This window comes from Staurois parvus, unplaced genomic scaffold, assembly GCF_062004578.1.
Source record: "Staurois parvus isolate SC_StPar_1 unplaced genomic scaffold, SC_StPar_1.0 ptg000126l, whole genome shotgun sequence".
NCBI lineage: Eukaryota > Metazoa > Chordata > Amphibia > Anura > Ranidae > Staurois > Staurois parvus.
The window spans coordinates 5,388,287-5,407,155 of record NW_028317922.1 but is presented as its reverse complement, the minus strand read 5'-3'; the positions used below and the strand labels follow the sequence as shown (position 1 = coordinate 5,407,155).

The window sequence follows — 18,869 nt, the reverse complement described above, 5'->3', positions numbered from 1 at the left end:
ATATTGTTTTAAACAGTTTTTTACATGTATTTAGTTACTTCCTAGTTTCCATGCCTAGGCAAATGACATCATACATCCCGGGAGTCTTCAAGAAAGGAGGAGGGGTTTTCACAGCTAAGCACACCTTTCTGCCTGCATGCATAATCTAAGGGCAGATGAATTCCAGGAATTAATCATCTGCCCTTACTCAAGCTGGCCACGGCCAGTAATGCTAGGGGGTGTTTTTCAAAGTGATTTCTCAGCAAAATAAAGCATGGAGACATGGATGGATGAGCAAGTTTGCTTTGAATATTAGAAATAAATTAAATAGCGCTTTTGATTTGTGGCACACAGAGGCAGTACAGTTCCAGTTTAAGTAATGACAAAGTTATTACAGAATAAACAGGCCCATAGTAGAAATGTAAAAATTGCTCTGGTCCATAGAGAGTATATGTTAGAGGTGAACTGGCTAAAGTCACTTAGAATCAGACATGTTTTAAAAAAGAAATACAATACACACTAGGGGTAATGATTTTAGGATGGCATTTGGAAAAAAATAATAGTGTAAAAACTCAAATCCAGATTTAGCTACACTTAATTGGTCATCTGCTGTATGGCATATCCAACTGCTCTTTTTTTCAAGTCGCCTTTAACATTAACATAATTACTGCAACTTCATTATAAATTTAAATACAAATACTTTCTTATTCCATTGTGTGCCGCAGAGACACTCCTGTGTCAGACAAAACCTGGCCAGTGAATGGTCATGTCCACAGTATCAGTCTTGGAATAGCATTGTTTGCCATAATCTGTGATAACAGCTAGTAATCAGTAAACATCAGATGATGATTTTCCCTTTACTCTCTTTTTTTCTTACAGACTTAGACATTCTTAGAATTCCACACTTGTTTGGGAATTGTTATACAATGTTTCCCAAGAGAAATAAACCCACTGGCCTTGCTCGGGTGATTTCCTTTCACTGTGTGTATCACACAGAGAGAGGAAATTTCTCTTAAAGTGGAATTAAACCTGCATTGGTGGAGATGCGCTCTCATCATAATATGCAACTATACTGTGACACACCAGCAAAAGGCACACCTACCAGCTGTTGTGCTGTCCTCCAGCAATGATGGGTCTGGGTTCTTGTCAGTACTTCACCCCCTGCTGCCACCATTTCTTGGGGTCCTGTACCAACCCTCTTCAGCAACTGGTGATGAGTTGCATTGTCCCCAGCACCTGGCTCTTTTCTTTTCATGCTGATAATATGCCTCACAAATGCAAAAACTCACGAACCAAGGGAGAAAAAAAAAGACTTTGCATTCCTGTTCTGGTGACAAATTCTACCCCCTGGAGATTTTGTGTTTGGTTCCACTTTAAAGGGTTCATTCACCTTTACCAAAAACTGCCTGTGAAGGTGAGGAGCATCTGTAGATAAAAGCAAGCTGTACAGCTTTGACCAAAGTTGAATAATGCCCTTGCTATAGGTGTAGTCCACCAACATATCTCATGAAGCTTGAATGGAATAGTTCTAGGACGTTCCTCATAAACGTTAATAAGAGAAGCCTTGTGTTACTTCTCACCTTCACCATCACAGGAGTGAGCTCTCAAACCCTAAGGTCCGACATACTGCATCGGGGAGAGAGATCACATGTGAGAAGTTTGAATCAGAGAAAAAGCTCATTCCTGTGTTGATAAAGGTGAGCAATAACACTAGGCTTCTCTTATCAACATCCTAGAAGTCAGGCTTCATGAGGTACGTAAATGACCTAAATTAAAAGCAGGAGTATTATTCATTTGTGGTCAAGGCTGCAAAGTTTGTTTTAATCAACAGATGCCCCTCATCTGCATAGGCAGAATGTTTTTTGGTACAGGTGAAGTAACCCTTTAATGTAACACAATAGTACTTTTCATTAGTGGAAATCTCAGTAAGCATATTATTGCTACTTTTTCCTGCACTGTGACAGTAACATAGGACCTGTCAGGGTTCATAAACATTCTGAACACTATTCAAAAACAACACTTTTTTGGCTAGAGATGCACTTTAAAGTTGAACTTTAGTCAGAAAACTAAGTCCAGTTAGGTCACTTCAGGCTGGCCCATTTTGCAGGTATAGCTATGTAAAACATGAAAAATAAGTGCCTGTACTGTTTAAAATCCTATAATACACTGTCTCACCCTGCTCTGCTTTTCATTTTTGGCATTGTTCTGAAAATTGGGGTCACTAAAGACCAATCTGCTGATTGCCTAAAGATTTACTGCTGCTCAGGGGCTCTAGGGTTCATTAAAATGACAGCTTCCAGAAAGAAAAAACAGGAACAATACTGGAGGCAATTTACAGCACACAGTAATTTTGGTAGCATACTTATTATAATGGACTGTATGTTCCTTACTAAAGAATATTGTTTTTTTTCTATCAAGTTGTTATAGGTAAAGTTCTGCTTTAATCTCTGTCTAGGTTTGCTGAAATTTGTTACTATTACATTTTTTTCTGTTGGAAAAGTAAATTTGCTAGGTTCCAGAATGGTGTTTGTATTCTTGTATTTGCTTAAATTGCAAGTGGTGCAGTATAGGCAAATCTTTATTATTAGGTCTGTTTGTAGAACAGTCGCAAAATTCATTATTTGTTGATTTCATTGTATACTTTCATGTCTGAAGAGTGATTTAGAGGTGATAGGTCTGTCCCCTTGTCCATGTTTTGGCACCCACTTGCCTTTTGCATAAGACACATCATACATGCAATATAAATAACAAAATTCCTTGTTATAGAAAAGGGAACAATCTGCAACTGGTTACACTGTTTTGTGTTGACAGGTATAACATCTGATGTATCACTTACCATTAAAGGGTCATGTTTTGTCACCCAAGCAGCAGATGTTGCTTGGTGAATAAAATTGCAGTATTAAACTTTGATGAACCCAGGGATTTTGAATATGTAAGCTTGTAGTCTGGTTGTTTTTACATACAATTGTGGTGTTTTTCTTTTTTGCCATATTTGAACATGTAAATGTAATCCTAATCATCCCCCATGTGTTATGGCAACATACATAATGGGAGCTTTTTGCTTTTGGACCTCCCTGCCACATTGGGTGTGAGTACGGGAAGTGATTCACGTCTGATTCCTGTAGCTGTTTATATTAACCTAGATATGTCACTCTTCATATTCTTGCCGCAACCTGTTTTATGTATGAAATAGATGTGACTATCTTCTCAGTCTGCAGTATTACCCAAACACCACTTACAGTTACTAAATACCCATATGTTGATTTCTTGACCATTGACTGATGTTGATAATCGCTTGTTCTTGTAGGTGCTTCCAGAACTAGTTCCATCAGGAGTGAGGAAAAACAGGGTATTTTTTGTATACACCACAAGTCTAACAAGTTACCTCTAATTATGATTATCGCTGTACTTTCAGGACTGTGACAAGGAGACCAGCGGCTCTTGCACAGAAGCCACTCTATAATTTTTCCACCCCTCCTCTCCCTTTCTCTAATCACAAGATGCCATGTATTCTGTCTACAGAATACAAGATGTTCTGTGAAAGGACAAAGGGAGAGGATGGGGCAGATCAAGAAACAGAATCCCTTCTCCTGTATGAGAGCTTCAGAACCTGAAGTAACTATGAAACTATGATTTTCAGAGCACACAGCAGTAATCCAGACCTAGGCTAATCATAGTAAACTTTTTTTCCCTGGTGTTCCTCTTTAACCACTTGCCTAATTGGCACTTTTACCCCCTTCCTTCCCAGGCCAATTTTCAGCTTTCAGTGCTGTCGCAGTTTGAATGACAATTGCGTGGTCATGCAACACGGTACCCATAAGAAATTTTTATCATAGAGCTTTCTTTTGGTGGTATTTGATCACCACGGGGTTTTTTATTTTTTGCACTATAAATTAAAAAAGCAAAAATTTTGGGGGAAAAGGTTTTCTTTTTTTCTATGCTAAAATTTTGCAGATAGGTAATTTTTCTCCTTCACTTATGTACGTTGATGAGGCGGCACTGGTGGGCATGGATGAGAAGGTACTGATGATGCTGCACTGATATGTGGCAGCGATGGGCACTGATAGGTGGCACAGATTGGCAGCACTGATGGGCACTTTTGGGGATGCACTGATAAGCCAAGCCCTTGTTGTCAGTTCAGATGTCTCCTTTGACAGTTGCTGGTTATCTGCCATTAATGCAGGCCATAGACGGGACGTTTATCGGCCGAATGAACCAGCCGATATTGACACTGTTAGTGGGGCAATCTCGTCGGCCGTTTTTCTCAGTTCTTTTTGTTTCTTTTTATCGGTCATGCTGGAAGATCTACAAAAAACGGCCATTTTTCGTAAGCATTGCTGTCAGCAACGACCGATTTTTCATTTATCGGTCGACAATTTGGCCGATAAATGTCCCTTCTATGGCCTGCATAACTGGCAAGTGTATTTACATGGTGATCAGCTGTGATTGAGCACAGCTGATCACGTGGCAAAAGGCAGCTGTGATTGGCCTTTTATCATGTCATGTGATCAGCTGTGTCCAAAGGACACAGCAATCACAGACAGCGGTGGGGGCGCGTTCTGGGAGGATGTCATATGACGCCCTCCCAAAACCGGACGACCACGCTGTAGCCGTCATTCGGCTATAGTGTGGTAAGAAAGTGGTTAAAGTAAACCTGATTGGTCTAACCAAAAAATATAACCGCGCATAAGTGGAACACCTTTTACAGTGGTATTCAAATACCCATGTTAGTCTACAAATCCATTACGTCTAGGCCAAGATACACACAAGCTGGGCTTTTCTCCATATCTGGATTTAGCACCCACTTGCCATTCAGCTGTTAAATACCAGAGTTTCAGTGGGCAGTGGATTAGGCTTTGACATATACCTTTTAGATGCGATTTAGGCCAGGTCAGGGTGCCATTTGTTTTTAAGGAAAGCTGAAACTGTAAAGCTTGATGCCTGAAAAGCTGCAGGGGCTTCTGGTGTGTTTGTTGTGCCTAGGGCAGCCCATTCATGTGTAAATGCTACCTAGGCGTGACGCACCAAAAAAAAAAAGTGTGTGTTTATGTGCGTTCCCGCTACGCATAATGTGAGTGGGGTCTAAGAGTTCAGAGTGGGATTTATGAACAAAATTGTGTGAGTTACGCCAGCGACTTTATTACAGGTATTTCTATAGTACCAGCAGTGTACACAGTGCTTGCATACTGTACATTCACATCAGTCTCTGCTGTTAAGGAGCTTACACTCTATGGTCCATATCTTTCATACATACATAGGGACAGTTTGGCCAGGAGGCAGTTAACCTACAAGCATGTCTTTGGAATGTGGGCAGAAACAGGATTACACAGATGATGCACAGGGAAAAATGCAAACTCCATGCAGATAGTGTCCTGACTGGGATTCAATTTAGGAAACCCAGTGCTACTAGATAGAAGTGCTAGCCACTGCATTACTTAATGCGCAGCTCCAGTCAAATTTACAAAAAATAAGTCGTCAGCTTCAAACATTGTAGCTGCTGACTTTTGAAATGCAGACACTTACCTGTCCCTGTATCCAGCGGTGTCCTCACCACAGCCGTGTTCACCTGCATCCTTTCTCCGGCGCCAGCATCTTTAGTGTGGGCACCCAGCTGTGACAGCTTGTGGCTTCACAGCCGGGTGCCCACTGTGCATACTCATCATGGTTTTGTTTCAGAAAAATTACATTCCGTATGTTTTTTGACCACTTTCTGCTGCTGTCTTTTGGAAGTAGATATTTCTGGAAAGGGAAAGAAAATATACTGTATGTGCCCTTTTATTGTTAGTGTTAATGTGAACGTAAGTTAACGGGAAGTGTTAATGCACACTGAATACATGATTAGTCATTTTATTAACTATCTAATTGCTCTTTTCTGTGTTCAGTATGATGTAATAATAGACATCAAATCCAAATTTTCAGCTCAGAAAAGTTTTCAGAGTGACAGCCTGACTGTGGTGCTGGTAAGTACAGGTGCCTGCCCTTACCTTTGTACAGCTTCTACTGGGCAGATAAACCATTGTAACCAGGAGTTAAGGGTTTATTATGCAAATCTTGGCTTCCTTGACAACAGTTGAGGGTTGATTTCTCCTCCCTCAGCTCCATGTTTGGACATTGAAGTTGCCCATTATCTTGACCATTCATTCCATGGCATGGGGTAGAGGGGGACCAGCTTGACCCGCTGAAATTTACATATCAAGTCTCCAGGGATTGAAGACACAGTACAGTTGTACGGGCTGGTTTCTGAGTGTGCTTGCACTTGGGTCAGGCTCTCTTTCTTTTCTGAGATAGTTCTAATTTGCAGTATCTCAACATATTAAAACAGGCACAGTAACCAGGCAAATACAATTTTTGGATGGTGGTTACCATGTTTCTCTCATGACAAGTTCAATGGTGCAATTTTTCAGTTGTTGATTTGGTGGAGGGGTTTAGGTGTACCACATAATAAATTGTTTACCTCTGCTCTCCAGCTTCTGCTGCAACCTGCTTCAATTAAAATCCCACACTAAACACATAGTTCTGTAGCAGGTTTCCCTATTCAAGTGTATAGGGAAACACAATCTCTTTACAAAGGACTGTATATCAATGTTCTATGGGACCTTTAACTCAGTAGATTGTAGCTGGGGGAGCATTGGATGTGACCCACCTAATCTACCTCTGCCTTGGACAATGTAACTTGGATGCCGATCTCCTGCTTTTGTGTCTATTCGTGTATTATTTCAATATATATATATTGCTTTTTATACTGTTTTGTTTCACAGCTACTTGTACCTCACACGTTCAACTCCCCTACTCTCCAATCCAATTCTCTAACCCGTCCCACTTCTGGTTCAAACATCTCACTTACCACGTATGCTTCTGATGACATGCAAATTAGCAGCAGGAACAAGGATCCAAAGAAAGTGGCCTGGCCCAAAGCAAAAAGGAGCTCATTTGGGAAGCAGAAGATGGACAGAACTGCAGTTTTATCGGTTAATATATGTCCTCTGTCAGTGTTTTCTTTGTAGGGACTTCTGGTGGAGGACATCTTCACTGTGATGGAGTTACTAACCTCTCCATGGGACAATCAACTAATGCCACATACATTTGTGACATGAGAAATGAAAGGCTAGGCATATATATTGGTTTATTGTTTACTAATCCAGTTCATTAGTAGCAGTGCATGCTTTTAAGACTTTTTTTTTTTTTTCTGTAGGATCACTGGTATGTTAATTAGTAAGAGTTTAATAAAATACACTGATGTTTTAATGCAGCAAACAATAACTTGGGGAAACATGCACTGTTATGCTGGAGAACTGGACTTGAGAAACACTGCCTCATGGGGGTGTATCTGCACGTACCCTTTTCTCCCATTGTAACATGGTATCCTGACTAAAAACACAGAAATAATATGCAGCAGTAGCACAAACTGAAAAATAGCTATGAAGTACACATTTTTGACTGGACAACATTACTAATGGTCAGTGCCTATGTAGTCATGGAGTTGTAGGCCCTTCCTGTGTGCTGTATAAAGTCATAGCTGTGTGTTGTAACATGCAAGACCTCCTTTATTTTTTAAAGAAAGTGGCCCGGCCTGTTTTATTTATTTATTTTTACTGGCTGAAAGGCATAAGCAGTGGCTTTACCCCTGTCACAAGCCATCATTATCTAACCTACTGCAGCAAAATAAACAAGAACTATTTGGGCTTTTCTAAAAAAAAAAAAACAACATCAACGAGGAGATCGCTTGGTTAATAAAGAATTGGCAAAAACTCACTTTATAGGGTAGCTCTACAACCAATGCATACTATAAACAAAAATAGAATGGTAAAAAGGCCCATCACAAATGCTTGTATAAAAATGAATGCTTTATTTAGCAAGAAAAACATAAAACAAAACCAAAAAATAAACAAAAAACGTTCAAACGTAAAAGGCAGTATTGTCAGAAGTAGTGTTTGGCAGGGCAGTGACAATATTCTAACTATAACATTTTTACGAAGTAATATAGCTCCTCTATATACCCCATTAATTCTTTATAAAGGGAGCCTTTGGAAGGCTGTGCCTGCTTGCATTGCAGTGGGATGAGAAGACAATCAGGTAGTATGGCTGTCTGCAATGTCACTGCTGATTTACAAGCCTGTAGCTTGTCTAGATTTGGTCTCTCTGTTGTTGAAATCCGCCTACTGTGAGCCGCAGTGTCTGGGAGGGGGAACTTGGGAGACTCCAGAGAATGTTTCAGTCAGGGATGTTTTTTTTTTTTGTTTACAGTGAGTCTTGAGCATCAAATAGTAACTGGATTTGGGACCTGTTTAGACTGTCAAAGAGGAGCTTTTAGATCAAGGGTCCCCAGACTTGTAGTAAACTTGCCCCTACATTGGTGGCCAGAGTGTGTACCAAATGGCAGTGTTGATGGTCAGTGGTAGTAATACATGTCCCTACATCAGTGGAAGTAAAAAATGCCCCTGCTTCAGTGGGAATAAAAATTGGGTCAATGGGAATGCATGTCTGCACCCTGGCATTTGTGTCAGTGGGCTAGTAAAAAGCATATCCAGCAGTAATGTCATGGGTATTGGAATTTAGTACCTCCTAAGCAGGCTCCAAGCCCTGTTCCATGCCTTACAATTGCTCTGCCCTTAATATCTGTGTTCCAGTGCTGGGCACCCACTGCCACTGTGCAATGCAGCCTTCCCAGTGTGCACTGAGAAGGGCCTTTTTTTTTTTTTTTTTTTTCCTGGGGCCATCATATGCGACCAGTGGGCTGCAGTTTGGTGACTGCTGCTTTAGATGACCTTTTAATGTCTTAACCACTGCTTTTACTGGTGCTTAATGCTGCATGGTATCCCTTTTGAAAATCTTATAAATGTTTCCACCATCTTTCAGTTAAAACATGCACATAGTCCAGACAGTTCATCTTCTGGCTCATATTTCCCACATAACACTGAGGCATGGTGATTGGCTGCTCAGGTAACCGATATTGGATGACCCTTCCCTTTGTGGGTATTGGGAGGGGAGGGCTGGTTCAGGTAGTGGCTGAAAGCTATGCAGTCAGCTTTTTTTTCTTTTTTTTTTTTCCCCCCATTAAGCTATTTTAAGACTGTGGCTATAAATGTTTTTTAATAAAATATGGAGAGTATTACTCTGTTGTCCAGTCAACCATATCTGGTAAATCAAGCAGTCAATATATGTGCTGTATAGGTTTATCAGCTCCTGAGCCTGTGTTTTTAGTCACGGTTTTTAACTGTTTATCTTCTCACTAACCACCTTTCTCCAAATTTTATTGATTTAGTTTTAACAGACTCTATAACCTAACCTACCACAGGAGGTCAGCTCTCCAGACGTTGTTATCATGTTCGTTAAAGTGTGTCTGTCTGCATGATTTGTCTGCAGAAGGTATTTTAAGCTGAACCCTGTGGTGCAAGGTGGGGGGGACTTGAATGCTCTTGAATACAAAACTCATTGTAATGTGGACTGAGTAATGTAAATTAATACAGTCCCCTAATTGTGACATCAGCATGTTCTCATATTTATCACATATTTTCTTCTGATTTCACAGGCAACTGAAGAAGTGTCAAAAAATCTTGTGGCTATGAAGGAGATCTTGTATGGCACAAATGAGAAGGAACCTCAGACCGAAGCTGTGGCCCAGCTTGCTCAAGAACTGTACAACAGTGGACTCCTGGGAACTCTGGTTACTGACCTGCAGCTCATAGACTTTGAGGTGACATGACAACACAATCACTCAGTTGATTCATTGTACAATTAATATAGTGTGGTTGGTGGCCAAAGGTATCTGTTTTAGTGTTGTTATGCACCTCTATGTAGTCTCAAGTAGTTTCACGGTTTCCTTTCTGTAGTCATTCAACAGATCCTGTTCTATAGGTAAAGTGCACAGTTCCTTCTCTTCGTTCTTGCTGAATATGATGTTACACTGAGTTGGAAATAAGTCATAGTGACACCCTTTTCCTTGTAATTAAATGGAGGACAAGCTTCACTTAAAGCATATTCAAACCCCCAAAATCAACAATGTATATATTGCAGTTTACCAATCCTATTAACTGTGCCAAGAACCTGCTTCCTACCTTAGGGTGACAGCAGACGCTCACCTTACTTTGTGGATAAAAGAACAGTAGAGGACTATATGATGCCACCCCTGTCCTTTTATGAATAACACGGGGGTTTTATTCTGTAGTTCTCAGAGCTAAGAACAGTATAGCTGATAATAGTCAGTACATACAGAGAGCACAGGAAGTTATCAGCTCACTGACAAGATCAACAGATCTATTTGTAAATATATCAAACCGATTATAACAACTTTTTTGGCTTCTTTCAGACACACAACTGTGCTTACTGCCCACCTTAAAGTAATGCGGTGAATTGTTTTTCAGAAGGCGGTATAGCAGGGGTTGGCAAATGTTCGAGAGGCAATCCTGTCACCTCCTGAATATCTGCTTTTTTTTTTTTTTTTCTTTAATCCCAAGGGGGTTTTAGTGGTTAAAAAAAAATTGCACTACAACAGCCATGAGCCAAGTATTTGGCTCACCGTTGCGGTGCTCTCTCGTTCAAACTCAATGGATGAGTTTGACAGGCTGGGCCTGTTAAAAATTCTGCAGCCTTGTCATATGTATGCACCTGTCAGGCTGTAATGTTAGCATTTGGGTGGGATACCTGGCCCGTGTCATGTGTACAACCCTAGGTGCAGTAAAACTGTGGTTCAGCCTCCTGTTTTAAATACCTCTTGGCCGCCCAAGTGAGAGAGCTCTTCGAATTGTATTTTTAATAGAACATAAGAGACCAAAAAAAAGTTACATTGAGTTTAGCTAAGCTTTAGGGTTGTGTGAACATCAAGTTAAAAATCTCCTTCAGTGTTTTCAAAACTATGTAATGTGAGGACAAACCTAAACAATCCTATTAATTGGTGTCAAATAAGGCAGTCCCTTGTGCTGCATAGCTGATGGTATGCCTAACGGAGGTTGCACATTCAGATTGTATCATGTATTGCTAGCTATAGACTGCAGAGACTTTGTGTTGGAAGATGTGTTCACTCGGCAATCATTTTCCTTTCTCAGTTGACTAGAGTACAGTATGTGTGCCACATCTGTTGAGGGCCAAGTTGAGTGATCAGATTATCATGGATACAAATTGTGCTCAGTAACAAATACGCCTATGTACAGTACATCATTAATCTGGACACGCATTTTGCGAAGATTGAACTGTATCTTTTGTGTCTGGTAGAAAGTAATTTAAAGCTGTCTGAATCTTTCTGATAAAGAAATATGTAGGTGGCTCAAAGAAATATTTTGAGTTTTAGTTAATCTTTGTGATGGAAAGTTAATGGCTTTTCAAGGAAGTGCAGCCAAAATTTAAATTGATGGCTCAGGAGCTGTCACCTGTTATAGAAATTTCAGTAGTAACAAATTTTGTTTAATCTGAGCACACAGATTAATTTTAAAAGAGGAAGTATAGCCAAAGCTGTTTTGGCCCTACTTCTCCTGTTGGTCTCAGGAGTGCACTTAGTTCTGCACTCATGTTACCCGTTCTCAGCTAACAGCGGGCCAAAGCATGCTGTCGTCTGATGGCACTCGGCCAGTCAAGGCTCTGGATTGATCTTGACTTTGTCAGGATCCACCCAGATGCCTGGGCTGGCAGCTGGCTCAGCCTCTTGGGTAGCTGCTGAGAGCCTGAGCCCAGCCGCTCATGCCCCCTCCACATCCCTGCGCTCCAGTGAGCGATGGAGGGCCAGAGCAGAGAACTGGTGACTGACAGTCACTAGCTTTCTGCTTACTGAAGACCAAGAACTGAACGATCAGCGGTCTTTAATTGCTCAGTTCTTGGTCTTAGAGGCAGCCGGGGACCAATACTGCATCCACCTAGGTGAGTATAAAAGTTGTTGTTTTTGTTTGTTTGTTTTTTTCCCAATTCCAAAACTTCTCTTTAAGTTTTAGATGAATTTCATGGCTATCTCATTATGTTGCTCAATATTGGTTTCACAAGGTTTCTCCATTACATTAACCTCTTCATTTTCACTGCCAGACCTCAGTGCTTCACTTTTAACCTCAGGTACCATACCATTTTTAGTTTTTCACTTTTTTTCCCCCTCATTTTTCACTTACAGCTTTCAGAGTTAGTAAAAGACCCCCCAAAACAAACATACGTTTTCTGAAAACATTTGACTGGTAGAGTAAAAAGATGGTGCTACGGATTGTCTAGGTTTCATAATAGTTGTGTGAATGTTTATCAAAACAATATTTTTGCAGTAAAATAATTATTGGCATTCAGAAATACAGCATAGCTTACACAATTCCTATTCTATATAAATCTAAAACTGTGTCAAGTTAACACATACATTTGTGAATGTTAGATTGTTTTGGAAAATGATGAAAATCGAAGGTACACAAAATGGCTATTTATTGTGGTAATGCCCGATCTGCAGTGCCATGTGCATGCTGCATTGGTGTGTGTTGTGATTAAAATATTGCAGACATATGATTTAATCCGATGCGGCACATTACAATGTAAGGCAACTCACTGCTGCACATAGTTGAATGAATGTCATTTTAAAAAAGCTAAAGGAAAATAAAAACAAATCAAGCAGCTATGCCTTGTAACATTGAAATGCCTTGCTTGAGCACATCACACACCAGAGCAAGTGGGTTATGCACACCATAACACGTGTACTGATGTAAATGGGCCCGACATGAATTGGTGTAGTGCAGGTAATGTGCCTTGATACTGTGTTGGTAGCGCAGGTGTGCATGTTGTGATGTTGTGTGTGTGGTTGGTGGGGATGTTTTAGGCCTCATTCACTCGCTTTCAAAGGGCTTTACAGCGTCAAGAAGGAGCATATTTCTGCACTTGGTAGTCACAAGAGTTTTGAAGGACAGCCACAAGCTGCAGGCTGTACAAATAAATAACAAGCTGACAGATGCTGTGGCTGTACGCTTGTAACTGCACATCTTAAAGGGATCAGAGGATACAGGGAGGTTGTGGCAGAGGAGTGAATGCAGCTGATGCAGTGTATACTGACCTGGCCAGATGGACGTCATTCTGTTCCACTGTATGTCTTATATTGGTAGCAGTGAAAGGGTAAGAATATTTTGGCCTTGTATTGCCAGTATTATACTACTTAGAGTCCTTGTTGAGTATTATGCAAGCAAAATCAGATCCATGACATGCTTGTGTGGGTGTATAAAGAAAATATTGCTTGCAGTGTAATATAATATCACTGTCAATTTATCTGATTATGCTCTTAAAATTCAATGATTTGATACCATTTTTTGCGTTTTTTCCAGGGAAAAAAGGATGTGGCTCAAATCTTCAACAACATTTTACGAAGACAAATTGGCACACGTACCCCAACTGTGGAATATATATGCACCCAGCAGAATATTCTCTTTATGTTATTAAAAGGGTGTGTACTGCATTTAGAATTCCAAAGTGTCAAATACCTATGGATATTAGATCAGTGTTTTACAAAGTACAGGTCTGGTAACTCAGAACTGATGTACAGGAAGTGGCGTGGCAGTGTGTTGAAGCTGATTATACATAGTTACATAGTTGGTCTGGCTGAAAAAAGTCAAAAGTTCATGCAGTTCAACCATAAAAAAAAAAAAAAAAAAAAAAAAAAGGTCTAATCCTATACCCACAGTTGATCCAGAGGAAGGCAAAAAAGCCCAGCAAAGAATGATCCAATTTGCTCCTGCTGGGAAATAGAATCCCTTCCTGATCCCCTGAGAGGCAATCTGATATTCTCTGGATCCACTTTACCTATAAATGTTAGTATCCAGTTATATTCTGTGTATCCAAGAAAGAATCCAGGCCTTTTTTAAAGCAATCCATTGAGCTGGTCAGAACCAACTCTTGTGGGAATCTATTCCACATTTTCACAGCTCTCACTGTGAAGAAATCTTTCCGTGTTTGGAGATTACATTTCTTTTCCTCCAGATGTAAAGAGTGCCCCCTTGTCCTCTGTGATGACATGGTGAATAGGTCTACATCAAGTTCACTATATAAACCACTGATGTATTTATACATGTTGATCATATCCCCCCTTAATCTCCTCTTCTCAAGAGAGAATAAATTCAGTTCCTCTAATCTTTCCTCATAGCTGAGCTCCTCCATGCCTCTTATCAGTTTGGTTGCCCTTCTCTGTACTTTCTCCAGTTCCCCAATGTTCTTTTTGTGAATTGGTGCCCAAAACTGAACTGCATATTCCAGATGAGGTGTTACTAATGATTTGTACCGGGGTAATATGATCTCTCTCTCTCTGGAGTTTATACCTCTTTTAATACAAGAGAGGATTTTGCTCGCTTTAGAAACTGCAGCTTGGCATTGCATGCCATTATTAAGCTTACGATGTACCAGATTTCCATGTTTTCTTTCACGTTAAATAGTTTGTTTGGACAAAGCTGGTCCAAACGAACTATATCCTTTACTAAGTGCTGCAGTGTCTCTTAGCCCTTAGTACTCTATGTACTGCATGTAGCTTGGGTTCCAGCTGTGAGACAGAGACTTCCCATCTCATACCCGGAACAATACAAAGTCAGTCTGAGGAGTGCTCAGCCAGTCATAGGTAACATTGTATTCTGTGAATGAATATAAAGCTTCCTCTGACTGGTGGAGTCTGAGGGGTGGGTTGATGACGTCACACTATCCAACTCTGCCAATCAGACAGACACCACATTGTTCCAGGTGTGGCACAGGAAGTCTCTGTCTCATAACTGGAACCCGGCACTGTGTACTGCATGTAGCTGAAGCTGCTTGATGTTTATGCAGTGTTTAGAAACACTGCAGCACTTAGTGATGGAAATAATTTGTTTGAATCAACTTTGTCCAAACAAATTATTTAAAGGGAAAGCAAGCACGTGGTCCAGAAACTGTCTTCGCTAGGGCTGGTTGGCTGATGGGTTCACAAAGGTAACCATTGGATATATGAAATAGAAAGGGTTTGTTGTCATTAACGCAAAGCGGAGATGTGGATTATGGCCAGAACAACTAATGCAATATAATAGCTGTAAGTGGTATTAGAACACTGAAAGGCCTGCAATAATGATTAGGGATTTTAGTTTACTGCTGTACAGTTTCACCAACTACACAAATTCAGAGTAGTTTACCATTTAGCTTTTAAAAGTGTGTGTGTTCATTCATTCGTTCGTTCATGAATTTGGTGTGTGTGCTGCTCAGCTAGCGATGTCTACCCACTTCAAGATTGCCTAACTGGAAAAATACATTGTGGTCTGAAAGTGAAATACTGGGTTATGGCTGCAGCTGGATGCCATAACCCCGGTATTAAAATTTTCAGCAGCTGCTGCTCTTTCTGCTAAAAGTGATCAGAGCTGCTGATGTGCCTCTGGATCACTTTTTAGAAGCAGTGGGAGGAGTCACCCCCACACCGCTCCTGCTGCTTTTTGGTGGTTCTTGGGCTCACCTGGCTCATTGGGAACTGTTGTAGTGGCTGGTCATGGGGATTACCAGAGGGAAATTGGCCTCCGCTCATCTTTATGTCCTAGGAAGGCATCGTGATGTCACCTCCGGTTCGCGGCCAATGTAAATAATGCTTTTGTGTTTTGTTTTTTTTTTTTTGTTTTAGAAAGCATTAGATCAATTTTTTTTTTTTGTTGCTTTCCAATGTAGAAGAGAGGTGTTGCGTCTTATAGACCTCAGATCTCTCCATAAAGAGGACCTGTCTTGTTTTTTTTGTTCTCACAAGGGATGTTTACATTTCTTGTGATATCAATAAAAATGTTAAGACAAATTAAAGGGAAAGTGTAAAAATAAAGTTATTAAATAATATAAACAATTTTTAAAGCCCCTCCCCCCAATGCTTGCGTGCAGTGGCGATCACATACGTAGGTTACGCCCACATATGTAATTGGTGTTTGCACCACAGGTGAGGTATTGCAGAGAACGTTATAGCGAGGGCAAAAATTCTAGCACTAGACCTCCTCTGTAACTATAAACTGGTAGCCTGTAAAAATGTTTAAACCATCGCCTATGGAGATTAAGTTTTGTAGTTTGGCGCCATTCCCCAAGTGTGCACAATTTTAAAGTATGACATGTTGAGTATCTATTTAGTGAGCGTACTATCTCTCATATTTTACCAAAAAACCTGGGTTATATATTGTTTGTGTTTTTTTTTTTTTTTTTTCTGTAATTCATAAAAAAAAATTTCCCCAAAAAATTGCATTTAAAAATTTGCTGGTTAAATACCATGTGGCATTAAAAAAATTGCAGTGACCGTCATTTTATACTTTAGAACCTCTGCTTAAGAAGAAAAAAAAAATTTAATGTTTGAGGTTCTAAGTAATTTTCTAGCAAAAAAAATACAGATTTTTACATATAGAGAAATGTCAGAAAAGGCCTGGTCCTTAAATTGCTACAGGTGCCCCATAAACCATTTCAGTTGGACCTAAAAACTGTTATCAAATGTTTATGAGCACCTGTGGACCCTTCCCTTCACAGCTATTGGTGACTATCTGATTTTTCACAAAACTGAAATACATGTGGCCAGCTTTAATAAATATACAATACTTTCTCATTCTTAGAAAAGATGAGTAAAAATGACTTTTATATCTGTTAACGTACTGGTTAGTTATTAGATGTTTTTATTCTTGAAGGTACGAGTCCCCTGAAATTGCTTTGAATTGTGGGATCATGCTGCGGGAATGTATCAGGCACGAACCACTTGCCAAAATAATTTTGGGTTCTGAACAGTTTTATGACTTCTTCCGATATGTGGAGATGTCAACGTTTGATATCGCTTCCGATGCCTTTGCAACTTTTAAGGTAAGGCCTTTTTTGGGGGGGCTGATAAGACTGGGGTGTCAGTTATCCTTAATCACCCAAAGTATGCCTTTCTTTTAGGTAACATATTCATTACTGAGTATACTTACAGCTGTTTTAGTTTATATGGTAAAGAAATCTCTAGCCTAAATACATAGCAAAAAACACACATACCCACTACAAGATTGGTAATTCGGTATAGCCACTCATAGATCACGATTAAAGGATAAATTCACCTTTAGTAATTTGCTAAGCTGGTCATACGCTGAGCAAATTTCTTTCCTGCTTTCTTTTTTGGAAAGGAAATTGTTTTGTTTCCCACATCAACACATTCATTGTTGGTGTGGGAATCCCTCCAGTGCAGCTTTTGTATTCTGACATTCTGTATTGCTGTCAGAATACAATTATCACTGCCTGTTGCTGTAGCTGATCAAATGGAAAAAAAAAAGACAGCCAGGCTGGTTGTACTGAACTTGATCAAGCGATCAACTTCAGTACAACCAGCCTACATATACATGGATCGAAATTTGGTTGGATTTCGGTCTGTCGATGGCCGTCATTACATGTTACACCCATATTCAGTGTAACATGTACCATGCTACTAAAACACCTGCTCTCTCCCCGACTTGATGCTCCATTGTGACAGTGAGCCTGGGCTCCTCTCTCTGCACCTGCTGTCACAATTCAAAAACAGCGTGGTTTCGGCCATACAGCCTCATCATTTATTCACAGAATTCTTTGACTGAATGAACTATAAGTACCGTCTGCCACCACAACAGACCGCTTTTAGTGCTCAATGAACTGGGAGGGTGCTGGTGAGCATTCTTGTGGTCCATTGATTTTCCTGGTCTTAAGTAACTGTTTAGTCATATACATGAGTGCCCAAGCCCTGTCAATATTAAGATATTCATAAGGTTAAATGAATAAATCGATCACGCAGAGCTGATGCGCTACTTGCGGATTTTGTGGTACCTGTCTAAGGCACTTTAATGCAAGCCAATTGTACTTCCGTATGCATCGGCCTATAGTCAGCAGTTAGGCCTGCTGTATATGTGGTTCTGAAAACCCAAAGACCAGTATCACTGAAAGTCCTCTCAAGGTGTATTAATTAGGTTTTGCTGAAAGGTCTTGGGTGCTGAACACCAAATCTAGCAGGGTGCAGTTGCATTATGGGTAGTGCTGGTGTCTTCTATTTAGTATGGATTTCCTTTGTTTTATTGTCAGGACCTATTGACTAGACACAAGCTCCTGAGTGCTGAATTTCTTGAGAATCATTATGACAAGGTAAGCTGTAAATAAAATATTTGCCTCTTGTTTTTATTAAAATAATACTATTGTCCTTGCTTGAAGAAGATATTCCCAGCTGGCATAGTGCATATGTATACAAATCCATGGCTGTTGACACGTTTTGCTGTGTATAGTTTGTAGCTGAGCATAGTAACAGGACACATGCCAACACGGAGACTTCTCCAAAATGTCCCACTGCTCTTCAATTATATCAGTCCCTATGAACAGCTCTTCTATAGCAGCCTTTGCTGGCAGGGTGGACCCACTCCTGAACATTTACAAAATATTCAGTTCTAATGCATCTGCCAAAATAATAGTCCTTTGCAGAACTACAGCTTTCCCATATAAAACTTTTCGTATTTTATACTCTTGCTTTAGGTTTCTGCTTTATATACTGTGAGGTTATAAGTTCTTCACTCTCTCCACATTTTTTTGATGCTTTTTTTTTCAGTTCTTCAGTGAATATGAAAAGTTGTTGCACTCAGAAAACTATGTGACAAAGAGACAGTCATTGAAGGTATGTGCATTTTCAAGAGAAGATTTATTTATTTTTTTATCTAAGTTAAGACAAGCAAAAGTGTGACTGTTCCAGGATTAGGGATACAGCAAACAACGCCTCTTAGAGGTGTAGGATAGAAGTGCAGGGGGAGTGACTGGATTTAGTATGTGCAGGAGAGGAGTGCTGTGGGTATGACAGAGAGCAGTATGTGCAGTGGATGGTATGACAGGGACAGTGTGTGTAGGAAGAATGCAAAGGGTATGTGAGCACACTGTATGTGCAGGAGAGAAGTATGGGGGGATATAAAAGCATCATGTACAGAGAGAGGATTGCGGATTGTATGGTGGGA

The 18,869-nt window shown here is 40.2% G+C and overlaps 1 protein-coding gene across 2 annotated transcripts in view; it reads left to right on the top strand.

Moving 5' to 3' along the window:
* The window catches only part of LOC149467039 (calcium-binding protein 39), a 53,264-nt gene that overhangs the window by 20,960 nt on the left and 13,435 nt on the right, over positions 1–18,869 (top strand). Inside the window, exons 3-8 of one of the 2 annotated variants that reach the window (XM_089672371.1) lie at positions 6,738–6,947; positions 9,509–9,673; positions 13,245–13,363; positions 16,569–16,737; positions 17,959–18,018; positions 18,473–18,538. In XM_089672371.1, the coding sequence (XP_089528497.1) occupies positions 6,738–6,947; positions 9,509–9,673; positions 13,245–13,363; positions 16,569–16,737; positions 17,959–18,018; positions 18,473–18,538 (789 nt within the window). The remainder of the gene's footprint in view (positions 1–6,737; positions 6,948–9,508; positions 9,674–13,244; positions 13,364–16,568; positions 16,738–17,958; positions 18,019–18,472; positions 18,539–18,869) is intronic. The other variant, XM_089672373.1, reaches the window with a different exon arrangement.